The following is a 20711-nucleotide window of genomic DNA, read 5'->3' as shown; positions in this document are numbered from 1 at the left end:
TAAATTTTCAAAACATGATTTTTTATGAACACACACACAGATTAGAAAAATATTAGCAAAGTCAAAGTGAAAGGATTTTTATTTTGTACAAATCTCACAACAGACTTAGCTTCACATATTATGTATTTTCAAAATAGACATTTTTGTATTTTTTATATCTAAATATAGGTTTTATATATTTTATGGTATTCGAAGTATGGAGAGGTAGTTAGCCCTTTTAGTCTCAAGTCAAGTAGAAGACAAGGTAGATTTTTACCTTACAGACCAATTAAATCATAATGCATAAGCAAATGCATTATGAAAGCTTTTTCAAGCAGCAGCTTGCTTCTACAGATGCTATGAAGGGACTGCAGGAAGCAGAGCTTCTAAACAGAAAGCCACAATTAGAATACAAAGGGTAGGAAAGTGGGAGGAAAAAGAATGGGGCACTACTGGTAGAGCATGCTCAGGTTAAAGTATGTTTTTAACAAAGAAATTGCGTTGCATGTGTTAGTATTGGTTAATATTAGTTAATAATATTTCTTAATAAAACCTACCTTTTCTTCTTCGGTTTTTATAGTTTCTCTATTTACACATAGTATTATATAGTGGTGAAAGGGAAGGAAGAGACTTCCAAAAACTCTAAGCGTGTATATTACTAGCTTTTCCTTTTACAGTTCATTCATCCTGAGTAATGGAAATGGTTGTAATTTTTGCACTTGAGACAGATTTACTTTCTTGAGTGTAGGAATAGCCTACTACTTCAGTGTTTGACTTGGAAATTCTGTGGGGCTACATTTTGAAGAAAGAAATTTTTTTGCAGAAACCTTTTAAAGATCCAGAAATGTTTGGCTTTTTTAACAGGATTTGCCATGCATTTTTTTTTAAAGTGTCAAACTCAAACTATATCTCCACCAGATGTCAGCTTATATATATTTTGCTTAAGTTTTTCAGTTTATTCTGTTTTAGTGTCTTATATATCCAGTTCTATTAAGTGAACAGCACCTCTTGGAAGGTACAGGACAACTTTTTTTCCAGAATCGTTGAGAATTGAGAAAACTCCATTGTATTTCTGTCCCTGTCAAGTTTCTCTCATGGAAAAATAATAGGGATTCTTTTCCAAACTCTTGATTCTTTGCTGTATCTTTTCTAATTAACTCTTAATTATTCTCATTTTTTCTTTTCCTTTTTCCAAAACTGACTGTCAAGAAATATGTTAAAGCTAGGGTAAGTGCTTTTCTTTTCTGAAGCTCCACAATAATATTTCCCCCTCTGGTGTAACATACTGGGCGCACACAGTTAATTTTAACCATTTTACCTTCAACAAAACAATATCAAACTCTTGTTACTAATTTTGGTTATATTTTAGATACACAATTTAAAAGCTACCATATGCTTTAGCTAAAGTATTGTTGAGTTTTGTTCTAAGACTGTCAGTTACAAATACTGACTTAATTTCATTAAAGGGTTGTCATCTGGTCTTAGTTGGTACAGCTGTTTTGATTCCATTAATATTAAGGTCTATGAGAAATGGTATTCGATCTGGTTTTTTGTTGGTGGTTTCACTCTGTATGCTCAGACACGCAATATGAAAGCATTATGGTTCTTATTTGCGTTGATATGTTGAATCTTTTTTTTTTCTCTCCTTTCTGTTTCCTGTAACTAGAGCACTTTAAATCGGAGCATTCGATTACTGCAGAAGACATCATCTGAACTTATGGTAGGTTTGTCTTTTAGTGATAAGAATGTAAACTATTTGAATTAGTCCTATCCTACGTGGGGCATTGACACTGCCTATAACTTTTGAACCCTTTTTTTCCTTACTAATTTTTGTCGGGAAAGAAGACTGGAGCTGGGGGCTAGATGTCTGGATTCTGTTCTATAGAGTTCTGCATGCTTTGGATTCCCCACATAAAGCACTTGATGTCCTGAGTACTATTGATCAAACGTAGTTATCATGGTCAAAAAGCAGCTATAAATCATGACATTTTTGGCATAGGTTTATAAACATGCTACTGAAAATTTAAATCTCATATGGTAAAAAAAGCATTGGTACAGTCTTATGTACTGTGATATGTATGTTACTCAGCAACTGGCTACCATTAATTGAAAAGAATTTGCCTTACGCGTCCTTATTTAAAAAACAAACAAACAAACAAAAACTTACACAAACATTTTAGCTCATTGAGACCCTTCAGAGAGTGTTCTCCAGGGCCCCTCTACGCATCACGTAAGGGCACAATGGGATCTAATGTGCAGTCTACGTAGTCATGCCTCCTGCCATGCTATGCACAGTGGCAGCTGCAGTCTGTCAGCCCTGGGGGTTTCATGCACCGCTGGGGCTGGGAGATCGGAACTGTGCCCAGGAGGCACGCTGCCAGGGCCCAGCATCTGCAGCTGCTGAGGCTGAGAGTCCCCTCAGTTGTGGGACTCCCACTCCAGCTGGATGTGGTGCACCCCTGCAGCTGGGAGTCCTGCCAGCTGACGTGGCTCCGAGCCTCAAGGGAGATTGTGCTACATGTGCAAATTAAAGCTTGATAGCAACCAGTTATAAAATTAGTACATGTTTTTATACTCTAACTTCATAGTTGGTTGGTGCTTTTTATGGCATAATAGCTGCTTTGCACATGTGGCTAACCTAAAGGTAATTTTACAATTAACCAGTTAATTGTGTGATACCTGTAACATGTGGAGGGGGCCCCAGCATTCAGTTGGATATCTGTCCTATAGCATAGTGCATCTGTTTTGTGATTGTCCCCCTGAAAGTGCTCTCTATAGCCATGCCGTAACGCACATGCATGGCTGCAGAGCACTTTTAAAGTGGCCGATTGTGAGACAAAATGACCCTCATCAAGTGAGGGATCAGATGAAGGCACTCCACTTTGGAGTACCTTAGCTTAGGGAACTTGTGTTCCCTAGGCTTAATCTGTTGTGTGATCTGGGCTGTCTGCAGGAAGGGAGCAGGGCTGAGGAGGAGGAGCAAGCTGCAGCTGGGGTTTGTCTGGCCTGAGTTGGGGGGCAGAGGAGTGGATTGGAGCCTCCTCACACTTCATGGGCCCATCCCACCCCCTCTTCCTCCATCTCTGACGGCAAACCCCAGCTTGAAGCCTGTTCCCTCTCCCCCATCCCTCCTCTTTTCCTGCATACAGCCACAGAGCTAGGTGGAGTGGCAGGACTAGGGGTCAGAGGCTGCAGGCAGGCTTCTCCAGTTCAATTGGCTTCAAAGTGGAGCTTGATTTCACCCTTCCCCCACCTTTATGTAAAGTGCCATGAGTTACGGGTGGGGGGGGGGGGGGGGAGGGTGCCTATCTGTCTGTCTGTCAGCACCCTGTCTGACTTCCACAGCATCAGCTAAACTTCAGGAGGTTTGAACTGCACAAGGGCTTTCCCTATGGCTGCCCACATACTTCCTCCCTTAATAGAAGTTAATGCTTGCCTGCCATGACAGCAGCTTTCTTCATGCTCCATCAGTCTTAAGGATCAGCTGCAGGGTAGTGATCACCATCAGCTTGTCTTGGTTCCTGCAGAAATAGTCCAGCTGCAGTGCAGCAGTCTAACTGCAGCCCAGCAGTACTCATGGTTATATGAGCCTGTTTAGCCCATATCTGCTCCAGTTCCTGCCAGAACTAATTTTTAGCCCTGTGAAATCATTTCACAACTATTGTGCCCTGAACAGACACAAGCAGGTAAGAGGCCTTAATGTGTAAGGGGTTGGTAAGAATATGATTGTTGGGAAGAAGTGAAAACTTAGCAGGTTATTTGAATAGGTCTGTGTGAACATTATCATTTGTGTTTCATTAGGAAGTAATTTGGGATTTTTATTTTCAAAATGAAAAATTGTCTTTTAAACATTTTCATATTCAGTTTGGAGAAGAGATGCTTGAGGGGGGTACATTATACAGGTTTACAAAATACTAAATGGTGAAGAGAAAGTAAATAGGGATTGATTATTTACTCTCTCTCATAATACAAGAACTAAGAGTCACAGAATGAACTGATTAGGTGGTAAATTTAAAATCACAGAATTGTAGAACTAGAAAGGACCAGTAGGATCATCAAGTCCTTTCCCCTGCTGTGGGCAGGAAGTTATTGGGTTTAGACAAGCTCAGCAAGGTGCCTATCCAGCCTCTTCTTGAACATCTCCAATTATGGTGACTGCACTACCTCTGGTGGGAGTGTGATTCTAGCAACTCTTACGGAGAAAAAGTTCTTCCTTATGTCTAGCCTGAATTTGCCTTCTATAAGCTTATGACCGTTTGTCCTTGTCCTCCCTTGAGGTGCCCTCCTGAAGAGTTGCTCCCCCAGATATTTGTGTTCTCCCCTGATGTACTTGTAGGCGGCCCTCAGGTCACCTCAGCCTTCTCTTACTCAGGCTGAACAGGTCCCTTTCCTCATTGGGCCCTTCTTTGTACCCTCTCAAGCTTACCCATGTCCCTCTTGAAGTGTGGTGCCCAGAACTGGACACAGTACTCCAGCTGAGGCCTCACCAGTGCCAAATAGAGAGGGAGAAGCATCTCCCTGGATCTACTGGACACGCGACGGCTAAGGCATGCCAGAGCTCTGTTTGCTTTCCTAGTGACCTCATCGCACTGCTGGTTCATTCGTTTTCTGGTCAGTCGTAACCCCTAGGTCTCACTTGGATTCTGTGCCAGCCAGTGGGCCACCACCCATTGTGTAGTTGTGGTGAAGGTTCTTCATACCCAGGTGAAGGACTTTGCACTTATCCATGTTAAATCTCATCTGATACTGCTTTGCCCAGAAGTCCAGCCTGTTGAGATCTTCCTGGATCCTGGCGCTATCCTCCAGCACGCCCGTGTTTCCCCACAGCTTGGTATCATCTGTAAATATAATAATTGAGCTTTCCACTCCCTCATCCAGATCATTGATGAATATATTAAAGAGCACGGGTCCAAGCATAGATCCCTGGGAGACACCACTGGAGACGGCCTTCCAGGATGAGGCCAACCCATCAATTACCACCCGATAGGAGCGGCCAATTGTCCACCCACCTCACTGAGGACTGGCCAAGTCCAGCATCCTTGAGTTTGTTTGAGCAAATCCCATGGGAAACCAAATCAAAGGCTTTACTGAAGTCTAAGTAGATCACGTCCACCATGTGTAACAATTATTAACAAAATGAAGTTCTTTTTCACACCACATTTAATTAAAGTATAGAACTCATTGCTGCAAGATGTTGTAGAAGCTGGCAGTTTACCAGATTCCAAAAGGGATTGGACAGATTCCTGGAGGAAAGGTGTACCTGTAGTTATTGAACATGGGAGTTAGGGGTGCAACCTCTGAATCCGAACTTCCTAAACACACTCGGCCACTGTGTGACACTGGGCAAGATAGACCTGTGGTCTGACCCGGTAAGGGCAGTTCTTATGTTTTATATTTTGGATTATATATTTTAAGAGAATAAACTTCTATATGGTAATCTACAGCTATGATAGTACATGACCCTGTCCTTTCCCTTCCCTATTCTTTTGAGTTGTAGGTTGGGATATACAAATGCTGCTGCCATCAAAAAAGTTCATTTTAATTTTTTTTAAATAAATAAAGTCTCACTTTTTTTATTTGTGCTGATGTGGGATCCATTTCTTACTGCATCTGGCTGTCAAGGACAATGAAAAAAATCTACCCCTAGGAAGAAGCAATAAAGTCTAGAGCAGGGGTGGGCAAAATGTACCCCGTGGGCTGGATGCAACCTACCAGGACATTTTATCTGGCCTGCAGGGCCCCTAAAAAATTTAGAAAATTAATATTAATCTGCCCCTGGCTGCCTGTCACACGGCCCTTGATGGCTTGCTAAAACTCAGTAAGTGGCCCTCCGCCAAAAATAATTGCCCACCCCTGGTCTAGAAGCATGCATAGGTATAAAAAAGGAGAACGGGAGAAGTTACAGTTTATAACAGTTGAGATGCCTGCCTCTGATGCTGGTGAAGGGTCTGTTGATATGGAGCGAGTCCTTACATTCCAGCAATGCCAGAACGCTGCACTTGCTATATGAAGAGTCACTATTGTCTTTACATTTTTTAGCATCTTTATCAAGACAGTGGTATTTTTTTACTTAGAAAAATGGTGGGAAATACAATACTAGTATTGCCATTATAGTAGCTCTGGAAGGGGCTTAACTTGCATACTTTCTTTTTCAGGAAAAAGTAAAAAATGTGATTAATGCTGTTAATGCTGCTCAGCTCCTCATAAACAACAATGCTTCGTTAGTTATCGTCCAGGTAAACTGTCTTTGGTTTTAATTAGCTTATTGGGTTTATAGCGCCTCAGGTGTTAATATTTATTTATTTTACTTTCTTTTTTTAAGGAGACTAAAAAGTACATGGATATGATTATAGGCTACTTCGAGCAATATGTTAACTGGGTCAAAGAGTCGGTAAGATGCATTTACTCCATTGAGAGAGGGGGAAAAATGTAAAGTATAGTTAAGTTTGTAAAGAGAATAAATAAAAAGGATAACTTATTCTGCAATTGTTTTACATTTTGTTTAATAAATTCTACATGCCTAGTATAGCAAAAAAAAGTGTAATCTATTTAGAGTGGGTTTCTTCTAAATAATAGGGCTGTGCAAAACAGCACCATTTCGTTTTGACTTCCGTTTTAAAGGGACAGTGTTTCGTTTTGTTGTTTCATTTCAAAGCGCTGTTCCGTTTCATTTCGTAGAAACTGTTTCGCTGTTTCAACGCATTTCGACTTTTTACCCATAGACTATAATGGGGAATCATGAAAATGCCTAAAACTTTGTCATTCTTTGCCTAATTCAGATGAAAATTGTAGGAATGGTAGCCCCTTCTGAGGGCATGAAGCCTGCCAAGTTTTAAGGAGATAGGTGCAGAGGTTTCTGGGAAACTTCACCTCAAACAGTTGAAAGGAAAACTCGTATCACTTGCCAGCAGCGGTAGCCTGCTATCATCCTGCACGCAGATCCGGGAGGAGTCCGGCGCAGCCCTCCCGGGGGTGCGGGCCCCCAGATCTGTGTGCAGGATGACAGGAGGCTGCTGCTGCTGCCTAGGGCCAGCGGCGGCCACAGTCTTCCCAGCACTGGGTGTGGGCTGCACCCAGTGCCGGTCCCAGGTGCAGCAGTAGCCTCCTGTTGTGTCCGCAGATCCAGGAGCCCACACCCGCCAGGAGGGCTGCGGGACTGTGCCAAACTTCTCCATGGGGGCACCGGCCCCCGGATCTGTGTGCAGAATGACGGCAGACTGCCACTGCCAGCTGAGACCGGCGCTGAAGCCAGGCAAACCCAGCTTCGAAACTTGAAATGTTTTGAGTGCCCTCATTTCATTTCCAAACTGTTCTGAAGCCTTTTATTTCTTTTTGATTTTGCTGTTTCGAGCTCAAAACACATCAAAACAACTTCAAAATGAAATGCCCGGTAAAATTTCCCACAGCCCTACTAAATAATGTTGCTGTGTTTATAGCAGTATGAAAATCATCAGCTTTTCTGGTGTATAAATGTGGACAAATTGAATTACATGAGAGTTTTTATGGGAGCAGATAGGAAAAGTCCCCTTTGCAATCTGTTCTGCTGAGGCTGCCCTTGTTTTAAGATTTGTGCTCATCATTATCTTGAAAAAAGAAAGCCAAATCAACAAGGCATAATTTGTGCTTAGTTCAGGGATGGGAAAAATATGGCCCATGGGCTGGACCTAGCCTGCCATGTGATTCTATCTGGCCCTGGTGGGTCCTTTGGCCCTGGCCCAAGCCCGGGGGGCAACCTGGGCTGTGGCACATGTGATCCCACCACCTCTGGGCACAGAGCTACTGCCTGGAATGGAGTGCAGCCCACCTTATCGGCATGTCTCGGGTGCTCAAGGAGCTATAGTCCACAGGACCAGGTGGTGGGGCAGGGGCAGCACAGCAGCTGGATTCAGCTTCCCAGTAGCAGTTCGCTCTGCCCTCACACTTGTGGCTGCTGCCGCCAGTGTCTCCACTGCCAAACTTGGTGCTGGACAGAGCGGGCAGGTGGGCTGGGCGGGGCGTGCTCAGCCAGGCAAATGAGATGGGGCCATTGGCAAGTAGGGAGCGGCATCCGGGGCAGGGCTGGGACTGGAGATCTACTCCCTGCACGTCCCTGTGACAGGCACCGGTTCTGCAGGGAACTACAAGGCAGGGAACTGGGGCCCATTGCAGAGATGTACAAGGAGTGGATCATGGCTCTGCCCCAGGCCCTGGCCCATGCTGTCACCATCCCACAATCCCAGCTCCAACCACCCATCCTGCTCCTGGACACCACTCCCCACCTACCAGGAGCCCCATCCCATCTACCCAGCTGAGCCCTGGGGTCCTGGGCCTCGTCTCCACAGATCCCCTCCCCCCGCACCATCCAGCACCCCCAGCGCTGGGTTTGTGAGGCATGGGGCAGGATAGGATCAACTGGCATCTCTCTGGTGCTCATTCTCTCACCCCCAACCCCAGCATGCTGGGCCAGGCAACGTAAACCCGGGGTACCAAGGTCGAGTCAGCATCATCCCCTCCCTGGGCCCTCAACAGCTCACCAAAATTCCTTATGTGGCTCTCCAGCCCAAATAATTGCCTACCCCTGGCCTAATTGATAGAATATATCCGTGGAAGCTATTTAGGGATGGAATAAGAGCAACAGTTTGGTTAATACCGTAGTTTGATTTAAAAGCCTTTATCAGGTAGTGCAGCTTCTGTTTAAAAAATGCCTTGAACAATATTTTAATCTCTTTTAGGTAACCATGGATGTGGCTGCATGCAAGCCAATTGCCAATGTGATAGATACTGCAGTAGATATTTTTTTATGTAGCTATGTAACTGATTCTGTGGTAAGAAAATATTTCCCATTTTTCTCAGAATTAGAGCTTAAAATTGGGAATTCCTAATTGTGTTGCCACTGAACTGTAAAAACAGGTCTCTGCACTTAATTTTTTTTGACAGTGCCATTTCTAAAATGTGATGGGGGAAATACCACATTTATTACAGAAGGCAATATTCCATTCTGGACATGATTATTATTTAGGGTTTGAAACCCAGTCTGAAGTCAGAATGAGGCTGGAGTTTCACTATATTCCTATGGCGCATACTGCAAGAATATCTTGTAAAATCAGATGTTCATGTGAAATTCCTGATTATCAAATTAAATAGGCAGATTTTGGTTTTGGGATCTGACTCTGATTTCAGATTTTAAGGGTGATTTATATTTAGTATTTGAACATTCATAAAATGTAAAGGGATTTAAGGTCTGAAGTGTCATCTTGGATCCATCTTTTAATCTGAGACTATAAGAAGAACATAAGTATTGAAAAGAACCTTTCTCAAACATCTTTGCTGGAATCTAGAAAATGTGAATGAGGAAAATGAAGTTTTTCATTTGGCTTCTAGGGAAAACAAATCTCAGATCATTAATGCATAGTAGAGACTTTAGTTATGACTTGTGGTATGGTAAGAACAATATTAGCTTTTCTCACTCTGACAAGCCTAAAAAGCTGGCTGTGTGTACTTAAAAGTAAGACTTAAAACCACACACTTGTAAGCTATCTCCTAGCTTTTACTTATCCTTAATTTCAATCAAGTGATAATCAGTACTAACACAAGAACCACATCTTATTTTATAAAAAAAAGTTAAAAGCATCTGAACCCTGAAATCTTCTAAGGTCAAGTTATAATCACTGAGCACTGGATTTAAATTTTAGAGCCTCTCCCCTTCTTATCCTGCATTATGTCTTTTTTCAGTTAATTCTGGATGTACCACATTCTTTTCTTGCTGAAGGAATCTAGCTAGGCCCACATAGAACTCAAACTGTCCAAGTGCCTCCAACTCGTGTGAATGAAGTATGAAATATCCTTTTAACAACTGGAGCTAACTCAGCTAATCTGTGTGCTAATTCAAATCTTCACACAAATATGAACTGCAGCTCTCAAATCAGATACTCTGTCAGGTGCTGAAAACTCAGCTCACCACAGAAAATGTGAATAAGGTTACTCTTATAAAACATAGGTAGGAAAAAACATGGCTAGCAGCAGATTTATCTTTAGGGACTCAAGGACCTTCTGGCTTGGTGTTGGTTGGCTGAGCTGTCTTGGAAGCATTATGGCTGAGTAGATTTGGATGTCTGCCTTGAGTACTGCCTGGGTGCAGCTAGGTGGTGATGGCGCTCATACTTTAGTTTACTTTGGCATGGGGGATATTTTTATGGTTTGTGGAATTAGTTTATGCAGATTCGGGTGATCCTGCAGTTTATTTACTTTTCTTAAGGTGTGATATTTCATAGCAGTCTCTCAGTATGAAGCAGGGCCCTTCAGTGCACCGAATCTTGCCAGTAGTTTCTCCTGCATGATTTTGCAACCCACATGGTTGACAATCAAGTAGTATCAAGGATAGCAATGTTGTTAGAGTGCTACAATATAAGACTAATCCAAAATTCAAGACTCCTAAGGGTCAATTTTAAGACACTATGTGAAAAGAAGTAGCAGAGATTTAAAGTGCTCCATGATGCACTGTTTTCTTTAATGTAATTTTTCTGGGTTTTGTTTTTCCTTTATTCCAGAATACCTTCTGGTTTGGTTTGGGAGGCTGTTCAATATTTTTAATTCCTGCCATAATTTTTGCTGTAAAACTATCCAAATACTATCGTAGAATGGATACAGAGGATGTGTATGATGAGTAAGTATATAATCTTAAAAAGGCTACAAAAAATTATATGAATACTTTTCTGTACCATGTAGTCTTCTGCATGGTGTAGATGATACCTTGTATAAACCTTCATTGCAGTCAAAATGAATGTTTTATGTTCGTTTCAGAGAATACAAATTTGGGCCCTGTTATACCAATGTGTTTAGCCATGGACCTTGTTTAGTGGGACTTTGCACTGGGATGGGGGCAGATGTCATATTTCAGGTTCAGGACTTAAGAGTTTTGTGCAATCCTTATTTAAAAAGTTTCCAAAATGTAAATGGCTATCTGTGCCAGGCTATAACATCAGGGGAAACGGTGCCTGTGCTAATTCTTTGCTTCCTTTTGCTTTATATCCTAGGTATCCCTAACTAGTCTTTCCTTTTTTCAATTGCAGTTCCTCTGTCTCAGGGACTTGGCATTTTACTTTATGATAACTGTTTTTACTTATTTTCACTCGTTTTCATTTTTACTATTTTTCCTACTTTATTTTACTCATTGTTCAGCAAGACTCTGCACTGCATTTTTCTTATTTCACATTGGTCAATTTACACTTTACATTCACACATAACTAGCTCAAGCAGGGCATGTAGCCTAATACAACAAATGTTTATATACTAGTGATAAGTTAATTGCTTTTCCTTTTTTATATTTTTTAGTGTTGAAACTATACCCATGAAAAAGTAAGACATTTTTACTGGTATTTGTTAAAATTATTTTACTAAGGCGGGAGGTTTTATATTAAAAATGTAATTCCTTACTTTAAGAAGTAACATCTTTGGGTTTTATTAAAACATACAACTGAACATAAATATCTCCATGAATAATTAAATTTGGAGCATGCTAAAATAAAGGATATTTTGTAAATTGTTGTTGTATCATTCAAGTAACTCTGAATGTTGCAAAGATTACCTTCTCTTGTACAGATACAACTAACCTTAACATGTGATATCATCATCCATTTACATGCCTTTCTACCCATGTTGTACATACTGCATCTTATGCTTAACATGGTCTTTCTCGGTGTATTTATTTTGTTACAGTATGGAAAATGGTAATAATGGTTATCATAAAGAGCATTTATATGGTATACACAATCCTGTTATGACAAGGTAAACCAAGTCTGAAACTGCATGCCTTCACACGTCTGCTTAGTGTACTGTATTAATCAGCTTTCCAATTTTCTGCATGTTTTAAAGTAAATAACTTTCTATTTTCTTTTTGCATGGTTACTCACTGTACCAAGTGCTGTATTTTTAAATGTTTTCTACTATGCCTTACATAGCAGTAGACAGTGTAATAGGCTTCAGTAATTTAATAACGATTTTTATAAGCTTTAAATTTAGAAGCCAGATCATTTTTAAAAAATTCTCTGAATTAGTATTCCTAAATTTGTAAACCTACTGAAGTGCTATGTATAGCAAATGAAAGGCTGTGGGGTGCATGCTCAATTTACTTGGGTTTTACATGTTTACATGAAGATCGGTAGGGCGAGTAATAGTGTATATATTCAAAAAGGCATATATAGTGTAATCTGGGGCATGAGCAGATGCAGTAGCTTAACTAGGGCAGGGCAAGAAGAGCATCAGCCCTGGGCTCTGACTTGGGAGGGGGTGTTGGTATGACCCCCTCAACCCAGGGGTGTTTCCAGTGCACGCAGAGCCCTGTGCAACCCAGCCATAAGAAGTCAGGCAGGAACAGTGCCATGTCCAGAAGTGTATCTGGTGGAGGAGCGGGGAGTGAAGCAGTGCCCCTTTCTGCCTAGGAGGCTTTGTCATGAGAGGGCAAATCCTTCCCTCAAGGGTGGGGGTGGCAATTGGGACACCAAGAGAGGCCCTGGAGCTGCTGCCTGCCCCTCCACCATTGTAGCTCAGCCCATGCTTTTACAGCTGCTACTGTTGCTGCTTTTATTCAAGTGAGGAGAGCCCAAGCAAGTAAGACCCCACTTGCTCCCTGCACCCTTCCTCTCCTGCCTCCACCTTCCCCCAGCTCAGGGGGGGATAAAGCTTGCAGTGTCTTTGGGCAGACTATCCCTTCCCTTTTTTTTTAAAATGAGAATGCATCAAATATGCATACTAGATAATAGAAGGAATACAAGAAAAAATCTTATTTTTGTAACAGCAGTAAGTAGCTAAGCATTCAATAAACGTATGTTTAATCATTCATTGGTCCTTCTGGCATGAGTATCTAGGACTATGGTATGGCTCTATTAACAGGTGAAGAAAGGAGATTTTGCCGTATGTAGGCACCAGATGGTGCAGGGTATGTGGAAGTGTGTGGAGAGAAGATGGATGTTCCTGCATGATCAAAAGTCTCTTAAGCTTACAGGGTTGAATAGTCAAGTCACAGGTTTGGGAGACAGGCAGTCAGGGTTCTTTTTATGAGGCTTGCTTGCTTGCTGCAAAATCTTGGCAATTCAGTTAGCCTCTCTTAGCTCCAAGTTCCTTGTTTCTATAAAACATGGTGTTGTGAAACTTCGTTAATTGAGCCTTGTAAAGTATTTCTAAAGCCCTCAGTTGAGAGGCAGTACACGAACAATTCAGAATGGCAAGCATCAAACTTTTTAATACGTAACAAAAAAAATAGAAGACAAGTATTTTGGAATGATTTACTGTTGCTCTGAGTCATGTATGAGGTACTCAATATTGATGGAAACTGAGGTATGTTTTGGCAGCCCTCATGACTATAAGAGTTAAATTGAAGTTATTTTATATGAATCTTTTCATTGCCCAGATCTTTTTCCTCTGTTCCCTTTTGGAAGAAGTGTTTTATATAATAATATTATTAGTGGTGTTATAGTCAGTATTGTGGCATGCTCTATATTGCACTGTATGCCTTTGGGACTCATTAAATGAATCTACAAGGTATTTGATTCAAAGCTCTGCCCCATTGGCACAGCAGAGAATTTTCACATTGAAGGCTTTTGATATTTTCCATAACTTATAATCATCCAGACTTTAGAAGTAACTTTCTGATCTTTGAATTTTTTTAATATAGATTTCAATAATTTTGAGCTATATGCTATATTACCTGTGTGGTACTTTAAATATTTTTTAAAGAATTTTTAATACAGAAGTCCTCTTCAGTGACTTATTCATAATTCAGTATTATGTTAATGAGAGGCCTAAAATCATTGACATAAAAGACATTGGTTAAATAAAAGCAGACTAGTTTTGCTTTCAAAGTGAAGAAAGCCTTAAGAGCTAGATTTTTACTTCAGTTCCCTTATTCAGTGGACTTACTTCCAATTACCTATAACTGATACAAGAATTTAATCAAAATTTCTGCTACCTTATATTTTGGTATCTGAAATAGGTTGAGAGCTGTTGATTAAATTGGGTATGTGACCAGTATTCTGTGGGCCAAGGGTCTCAGGATACTAGAGTTGTTTTCTGATCTGTTCATGTTTTCTTACATTCCTACTTTTTTTCTTCATTCTACAGATCCTTTTACCAGCATCTTTAGCATCTTTGAATGAGACTGTTTCCAATTTAACCATGATATTTTAAAGTTATAGGAGGGTCTGATTGGTAATAAGAGATCCTTTAACTTTTGCAGCTGTAGTGCTATGGGAACAAATAATTGTATGTTTTACATTTTCCTGATTTGTTTCTTCAAGGCTGTACTTATATATTCAAATGACATTGATTGCATATGGTATTAGTTGTCTGAGCTAAGCAGGAAAGGGTCAAGCCTCATCAAAGTTAGGGCTCTTGTTGCATTGACTGTTGATGAATTTCCTTCCCCAAACTACATCCTCAGAACAAATCTTAAAACCCAAACAAGATCACAAAAGTGAATGCTAGAGCAGAGCTAACTTATTTCCTTTCTTTGTAATGTAGTCCAGTAACTAGGAAGACAATTTGGGAGTAATTTCTGGACAACCTACATGTTTCAGAGATAGGTGTGATTGGTGACCATATTGTGCTGAAAACTGCCACTTATAAACATTATTTCTAATTCTTTTGTTGGAAATGGAAAATGATATTCCTTTATTCTTTCACAGCTCTGTGGAACAGTGGTAGCAGATGATACTGGCAACATTGGGGGGTAAGTAACAAGCTTTTTAATTTATTTAAAAATTCATGCATTTTTTTTCTCAAAAAAGTGGTCTTAAAATGTGAAAAAAACAGCAAAGGCTTATATTTTTTAAGTAGCATGATTGTTGCAAGGTAAAAGTTGTGCTGATCCATATGTAACTTTTACATTACATTCATCCATATCTCAGCTTCCGTACAAATTACTTCAACTTTTTCCTGAATTTCTGTTTTCAGCCCGTAAATGTGATGCTCAAGAGACTTCTGTGGGACAGCATGACACTTGAAACTGTATTGGGATCTGCATTCATCTTCCAAGCCCTGAGCCACTCGCTTTATGCGGCTTGTCCTGTAAATCAAGCAAATAATATTGAATGTTATACCATAAACTACTGTACAAAATATTTTATGACCAGGGCACTTGGCATCCACTTCTCGCTCACTACCATTCAGAGTTTAAAATAAAGTGTAATTTTGTTTCTTTTTTACTTTTTTACACTGGGCTTTCTAAACCAAATCATGATAAAGATATTAATTTCACTTGCATAGATTTTACTTCAAGTTAACTGTCTGACTGTGGTTGCTCAAAATCTCCTTCTTATTTTGTTGGGAATGTATTAAATACGTTTACATAAAGAATACATTTTATATACAGAGACTTTTGTATATACATTTTCTTACAACTTATAAGTATTTAGCTAAGTTTTTAATACTGTATAATATACTTCATAAAAGAACTTACCAGCATGATCAGTGTTGATATTTGGTGCTCTTGGAATGACCACTTTTGACTGAACTTTTAAATATATGAAACTCACAATATCTCTTTTGTGTCTTTGAAAAATTAAATCAGTCAAAGAATTATTTTCTCCTTTCCTTGAATAATTTCATATGTAGTGATGTTTGAAATATAGAAAAAAAGAAGGCAGTTTCAGAGAAACTCATTTAAAACTACAAGTTTGTGTTTGTTTTTGTGTGCTTGCACTGCACAATATGGAAAACCCACCTGATGACTGGAGTTTAATAATACTCAAATAGAGTAGGATGTCATGAAACTGGTTCTTTTACAAGGGTTGGAAACCTACAGCCCAGGAGTTGGATCTGGCCCCTGAAGAGATTGGATCTTTCCCAGGGCAACCTGGGGAATCAGCAGCACACTGTAGCTGGGGCAGCAGAGGGGGTCCAACCATTGCCTTGTTCCATCTATTCCTTCTGCAGTAGCCAGGGCCCTAGAGGAGATATCCTACAGTCTGCTGTGCTCTGTCTGTTCCTTCCGCGGTGTCTGCTGGCCACTCTGCTCTCCCAAATACAGCACCACCAAATTTTAACCCTTTCCATCACTCTTGGCCACTTGAATCTGTGGTGAAGGTAGGTGCAGGTGGCTTGGGCACTCGGGGTGGGGGGAGGGCATAGATTTGTGACCTGTGGGAGGGTTCTGGGTCACAAGCATAGCCAGTAGTAGCAAAAAGTTGCTCATCTCTGTTTTTGAAAGCGCCATTTCTCCTGTACAACCCAAGTTCCTAAGAGATGGCACTGAAAATTGTTTAACAGCCAGGAATTATTTTTGCTAATTCATTTGCAAATGCAACTTTCCACATAAAACTTAGAAACGCTTTGGGGGAGTTAATTTACATTGTTACTGTTTGGGGATTGCCTTGAATTTAGGCATGACAGTTGTGTTGCTGGATGAGATGGCTGCATAAATTCATTTAAAAGGGCTGCAAATGTCTACACTATAAATATAAAGCACAAGGAGCAAAGGAAGATGAAATAAATAGATGTCTTGAATATGTTTATTCTTAGTTTTATTTCCAGAAAGGTGAATTATGGTTTCAATTAGGGGTATTCCTGAAAACCATTGAATATATAAGATGAAAACTGAAGAGTGCTACCAGGTTTTCAGTGCTACCAGTCTTTATCTGAAATAACTTCCTACATTTTTCACTGTTAGATCGTAAATGGAAATCTTTCTACTTGATTATATGTAGCATATGTGTACATATTATGTTCAGACTGTAGATTTTAAAGTTTCTATTTTTAATTTGAGAAAATGTTCCCAATACATTGAAATAAAAAAAAAAACTTGGTTAACTAACCTGTGTTTTGATGCATAAATACTATTTTGTTTGATTTTGAGTCTGTTTCAGGCTTTGAATGTGCATCGGATTAGATCATGTGTGAAAATGGATTTAATGGAAAGTAAATTTGTTCCTCATAATAAACTGCTGTAGTATCAGCTTTGACTGACGGGGCCAGCTCAACCAAGATGAAAGAATTGCAAATGGCAGGAGAGGGATGGGAGAACTCGGCAGAGTTCTGTAGTGAAAATCCTTAAACTCCACATTATCTATCAGTAGTCATGTGTTTGTTTGTCTTTTTCTTTCTACTTACTCAACTTCTAGTGTGATTTATTCAATTGCTCAACTTTTCTTCGATGTTTTAAAGAGCTGGAACATTTTTCAGGGGCTTATCCAAAACCCAGTGAAATCGGTGTCACTGACTTTGAATTTTGAATTGCATCTATTACTACAGATGAATAGGTAGAAATGCCTTTGGCCCTTATTCTCCTAGGCACATCAGTGCAGGCATGTGTACAGTGCACAATTGTACAGCTGTGCACAATTTGACTTTTCAGGTGTCAGAGATGTTTGCCTTATTTACTACTTAAAATGGTGATTTCAGTTTCTCCAGACTTCAGTTAGGATGACTGCACTTAAGAAATTTCACTCCTCTTGAATGTCACTTCGAGGTGCTTACAGCAGTCACTGTGAAAAGGAAAACGGTTATAGAAATACTTAAATGAATAATTTCAAGGGCATGTATAGCTTGGAAATATCAAAGACTGACTGTTACTTCCTTCTCTGGGGACCATTTATTCCAGAATACTATCACGTTCTGCTAGCTATTGTATGTTGTCTTAATTGTTAGTTTAAAAAACTGTGTATGTGGTGGCAATGAGAAAATATCCCATGATATAGACCTTCTTAAGAAAAAAAGATGGTCTTGCCTAGCTAATGCTTGCCTAGTTTTAAAATCTTTCCTGAATGAAGCAACAAGAAGTTGATTCTTCCCAAGGATTCATTACGCCCAGTACTTTTTGTATGAACTGCTGGCATAATGAAATTCAAAAACCATGTGCATACAAGTGCAAAACCCCAAGAATCCCACCAGTTTAACCAAGTGGGTTGAGTTTCTAGTTGTCTGGACAACATTATCTAAGGTTCAGTTGGGTTGGCCTTATTTTGAGTACTTCAGTGCAGTCCTCTAAGATCTGGCACAGCAATAGTTATAAGGCAGCTGGAAAATGGAAAAGATCTGTTAAAAATCAAATGTGACGTGCATATTGGGCAGGAATGTGTGGTTCAGTTATACAACCATCATGCTGTATTTAGCTGCAAGATGCGTCTTGTTACCTTGAGAGTTCATAGGTTATTTGACACTCCCTTGAGCTATAAATTATGGGCATACACATACAGTAAGGTGATTTATTTTAAAAAAATACAGCCCACCTTGAGAGAGAGACTTCTTTGTGCACCAAACCTTTAAATGGTGAGCCGCCTGTTATATTTTCCTTTTGCTTTTTTGGATTACGTTGTTTAAGGACCTTAATCAGCTCTTCACCATGAAGACTGTTACCTTTCTTCTCCTAATGATGATCAGTTGTCTAGGAGGATTAGGACAGAAGCTGACACCAAAGAAAAGGAGCAATGTTGAAGAAATCCGTTTTCAGACTAAAGCCAAAGATTCATGCACAATGACCGTGACTGGTGATGAGGAAGTTAAACTCAGAATTGAATGCAGAAACCAAGGCAAGTCATATTGGTGTGAGTACACTGGCAAACCTGCAGTTTGTCGTGCTTTCAATAACAATCCAAAGGCTTATTGGAACCAGATTGCCCTTGAACTTAGAAAACTTCCAAATGCTTGCCTGTCCACCTCAGTGCTGAAGCCTGCTATGTGCCAAAAGGCTCCCACAGATGCTCACATGAAGCAAGTAGCTTCCAGCTTGATGCCAACTCAGAATCCTAGCCAACAACCAGATACCAACAATCAAGGGAAGTCGGTCCAGAAATCATCAACTTCTCTGAAGCAGGCAGGAAAGAGCTCTATCAAAAAAGCAGGGAAACCTAGACCATCTACCCTGCTTCTTATAAAACCAACCCAGCACAGTCAGGCATCTGAAAATGAAACTGAAGCAATGAAGTTGGCACGAGAACATTGCTGGGAATCGCTGCACAATTTCTGCTCCTACATCATCAGCTTCTTTAGAGGCTAATTACTTCAGGTAAAGCTCCCCTTAAATAAGATCAACACATAGTATCCCTTGCAGTGATGCTTTTTTAAGTTAAAAGCAGAGCATTTTAAAGGCTAAAAACAGGGTAGGATGCAATGTAATGAATTCAGAAACGTTTTTGGTGGACTAACTTGTCCACATGAAAGATTTGAACTTGTTAATGATTCAATAACCCAGAACCTGAACTTAGATGGTCTGGAAAATGCTGAAATGTTCTTACAGTTCCTACCGAAATCAGTAGGAGTGGGATGTCCTTAGCATCTTCAGGATCCGGTTTTTAACGCCTACTAACGTGGAATGTCTGTAATGTCAGGTGATAAAAATAACTGCTTTTAAAACCACTTTGTAGTTCATTTCTATGTTCTACAAAATATGATTTCTAACCCAGCAGTTCATCTGTTAAGCCTGCATACACTGCTCTTAGCTTTCTCTCCCACTGCATATTGCTTCAAGACTTAAACAACTGAAATGGCACAAACGTTTAACACAGGTGTGAGAGAAATCCAAATTCTGAGAAGGCAGCGGCTGGCTGTTAACCAGAACTAGGGAATATTTAATAAACTGAAAACTATTTTATTAAGGTTAAAGAAGTTACATACTTTACATTTATAAATGAAAATAGACAATTTCTAGGTTTCCATAGTAAGAGCAGGTGAGCCCTACTGAATCTTTGCTGGTAAATATCAATGGTATAGTCTACACACACAAAAAAAACCTCTCACATAAGTAATTGTACCTTACATTTCACCTTACACTTCACAGAAGAAATTATACTTACATTTTCCCTTTGAGTGTGTCAAGAATTGGCTACAAAAACTGACATTTTCTGCAGAAATGGAAATTTGTACAGCATGAGCCAGCATGTTAGTTAACTTTAGATATGTTTAGACTGCTGAAAATCCCAAGTCTGCTTAATAAGGGAAACTGCTAAATGACTAATTTTTTCTTTTCTTTTTGTGTGTGTGTGCGTGTGTTTTGCAGGGCAAATTTTTTACTGTTGAAAAAGAGATACCTACAGTAGTTTAATGGAGTTTGTAGACTAATGGCTTTTAGTTCCAAAATGGGACCATCTCTGGAAATCTTGTTGCAATTATTTTTTGCTTTGCACCTCTGAAATGAAACTATTTTTAACAAGTTCTCATAGCAAGCACCGAAGATGCATGGAATTGGAATAATTGTACTGAAAGTATTATGATAAACTCATCATTTAAACTTGCTGATTCTTCTAGAGATGTAGGAACATGAGTATTTATATATACATCCAAGACTCCAATTTAACCTTTTTTGTGCTCTATATCACTAAGTAGTATTGTGTGCACGATTTGCTTTGAATGAGTAGTTAATGAGAGAAAAAAGCTGTAGATAATGCTGCAATAAAAAATGACTTTTGAAAACGTCTAGAGTTTGCTGCAATTTTAAATAAAAGGAGGTAAATGTCTAAGGCTTATAATATCAATGTCAGCTTCTTAGGAAGCTGTTGTAGCGTATGGGAGGATGGGGAAACCACAGAATGAACCAGTCTTTACCCCAGCTGTAAGAAGCTTCAGTTGCAAAAACTAAACGGAAAATTTGAAAGACAAACGTAAGTATATGCTCCAAAATACAGAATATGAGAGGCAGACAACAGAATAGCATTCAAATTCATCACTGTTACCATGTAGTGAACAAAGATATTTGTGTGCCTTTGTCTCCCAGAGCTGTACTTGTCTTAAGGATCAGAAAGACAGCCCGCCTCTATTCACAAAATTAC

The 20711-nt window shown here is 39.8% G+C and overlaps 2 protein-coding genes and 1 long non-coding RNA gene across 11 annotated transcripts in view; 2 read left to right on the top strand and 1 right to left on the bottom strand.

The window, feature by feature from the left end:
- The window catches only part of PROM1 (prominin 1), a 109361-nt gene extending 92599 nt beyond the window's left edge, over window positions 1-16762 (top strand). For 5 of the 9 annotated variants that reach the window (XM_006278622.4, XM_014607622.3, XM_059721593.1 and 2 more), the window contains 9 exons: window positions 1646-1699; window positions 6135-6215; window positions 6302-6370; window positions 8691-8783; window positions 10506-10621; window positions 11290-11313; window positions 11674-11742; window positions 14637-14680; window positions 14905-16762. In XM_006278622.4, the coding sequence (XP_006278684.2) occupies window positions 1646-1699; window positions 6135-6215; window positions 6302-6370; window positions 8691-8783; window positions 10506-10621; window positions 11290-11313; window positions 11674-11742; window positions 14637-14655 (525 nt within the window). In that variant the 3' untranslated portion in view covers window positions 14656-14680; window positions 14905-16762. The remainder of the gene's footprint in view (window positions 1-1645; window positions 1700-6134; window positions 6216-6301; window positions 6371-8690; window positions 8784-10505; window positions 10622-11289; window positions 11314-11673; window positions 11743-14636; window positions 14681-14904) is intronic. The other 4 variants (XM_014607625.3, XM_014607624.3, XM_059721595.1 and 1 more) reach the window with 2 other exon arrangements.
- Window positions 14682-18239, bottom strand: LOC132248520 (uncharacterized). Its single transcript, XR_009459732.1, has 2 exons — window positions 18177-18239; window positions 14682-17432 (listed from the first exon to the last, which is right to left on the bottom strand). It is a non-coding gene; the product is annotated as an uncharacterized LOC132248520 (long non-coding RNA).
- FGFBP2 (fibroblast growth factor binding protein 2) lies at window positions 18118-20355 on the top strand. The gene is made up of 2 exons (XM_006278621.4): window positions 18118-18952; window positions 19943-20355. The coding sequence occupies exon 1, from the start codon at window positions 18290-18292 to the stop codon at window positions 18941-18943; it is 654 nt and encodes a 217-aa protein (XP_006278683.2). The 5' UTR covers window positions 18118-18289; the 3' UTR covers window positions 18944-18952; window positions 19943-20355.
- The last annotated feature ends 356 nt before the right edge of the window (window positions 20356-20711 follow it).

The sequence above is a fragment of the Alligator mississippiensis genome, chromosome 2 (genome assembly GCF_030867095.1).
Source record: "Alligator mississippiensis isolate rAllMis1 chromosome 2, rAllMis1, whole genome shotgun sequence".
Taxonomy (NCBI): Eukaryota; Metazoa; Chordata; order Crocodylia; family Alligatoridae; genus Alligator; species Alligator mississippiensis.
The sequence above is the reverse complement of the archived record's forward strand: the minus strand, read 5'-3'. Positions and strand labels throughout refer to the sequence as shown.

Bases quoted from the DNA above. Each gene is read 5' to 3' on its own strand.
- FGFBP2 (XM_006278621.4), top strand. From the start codon at position 18,290: ATGAAGACTGTTACCTTTCTTCTCCTAATGATGATCAGTTGTCTAGGA.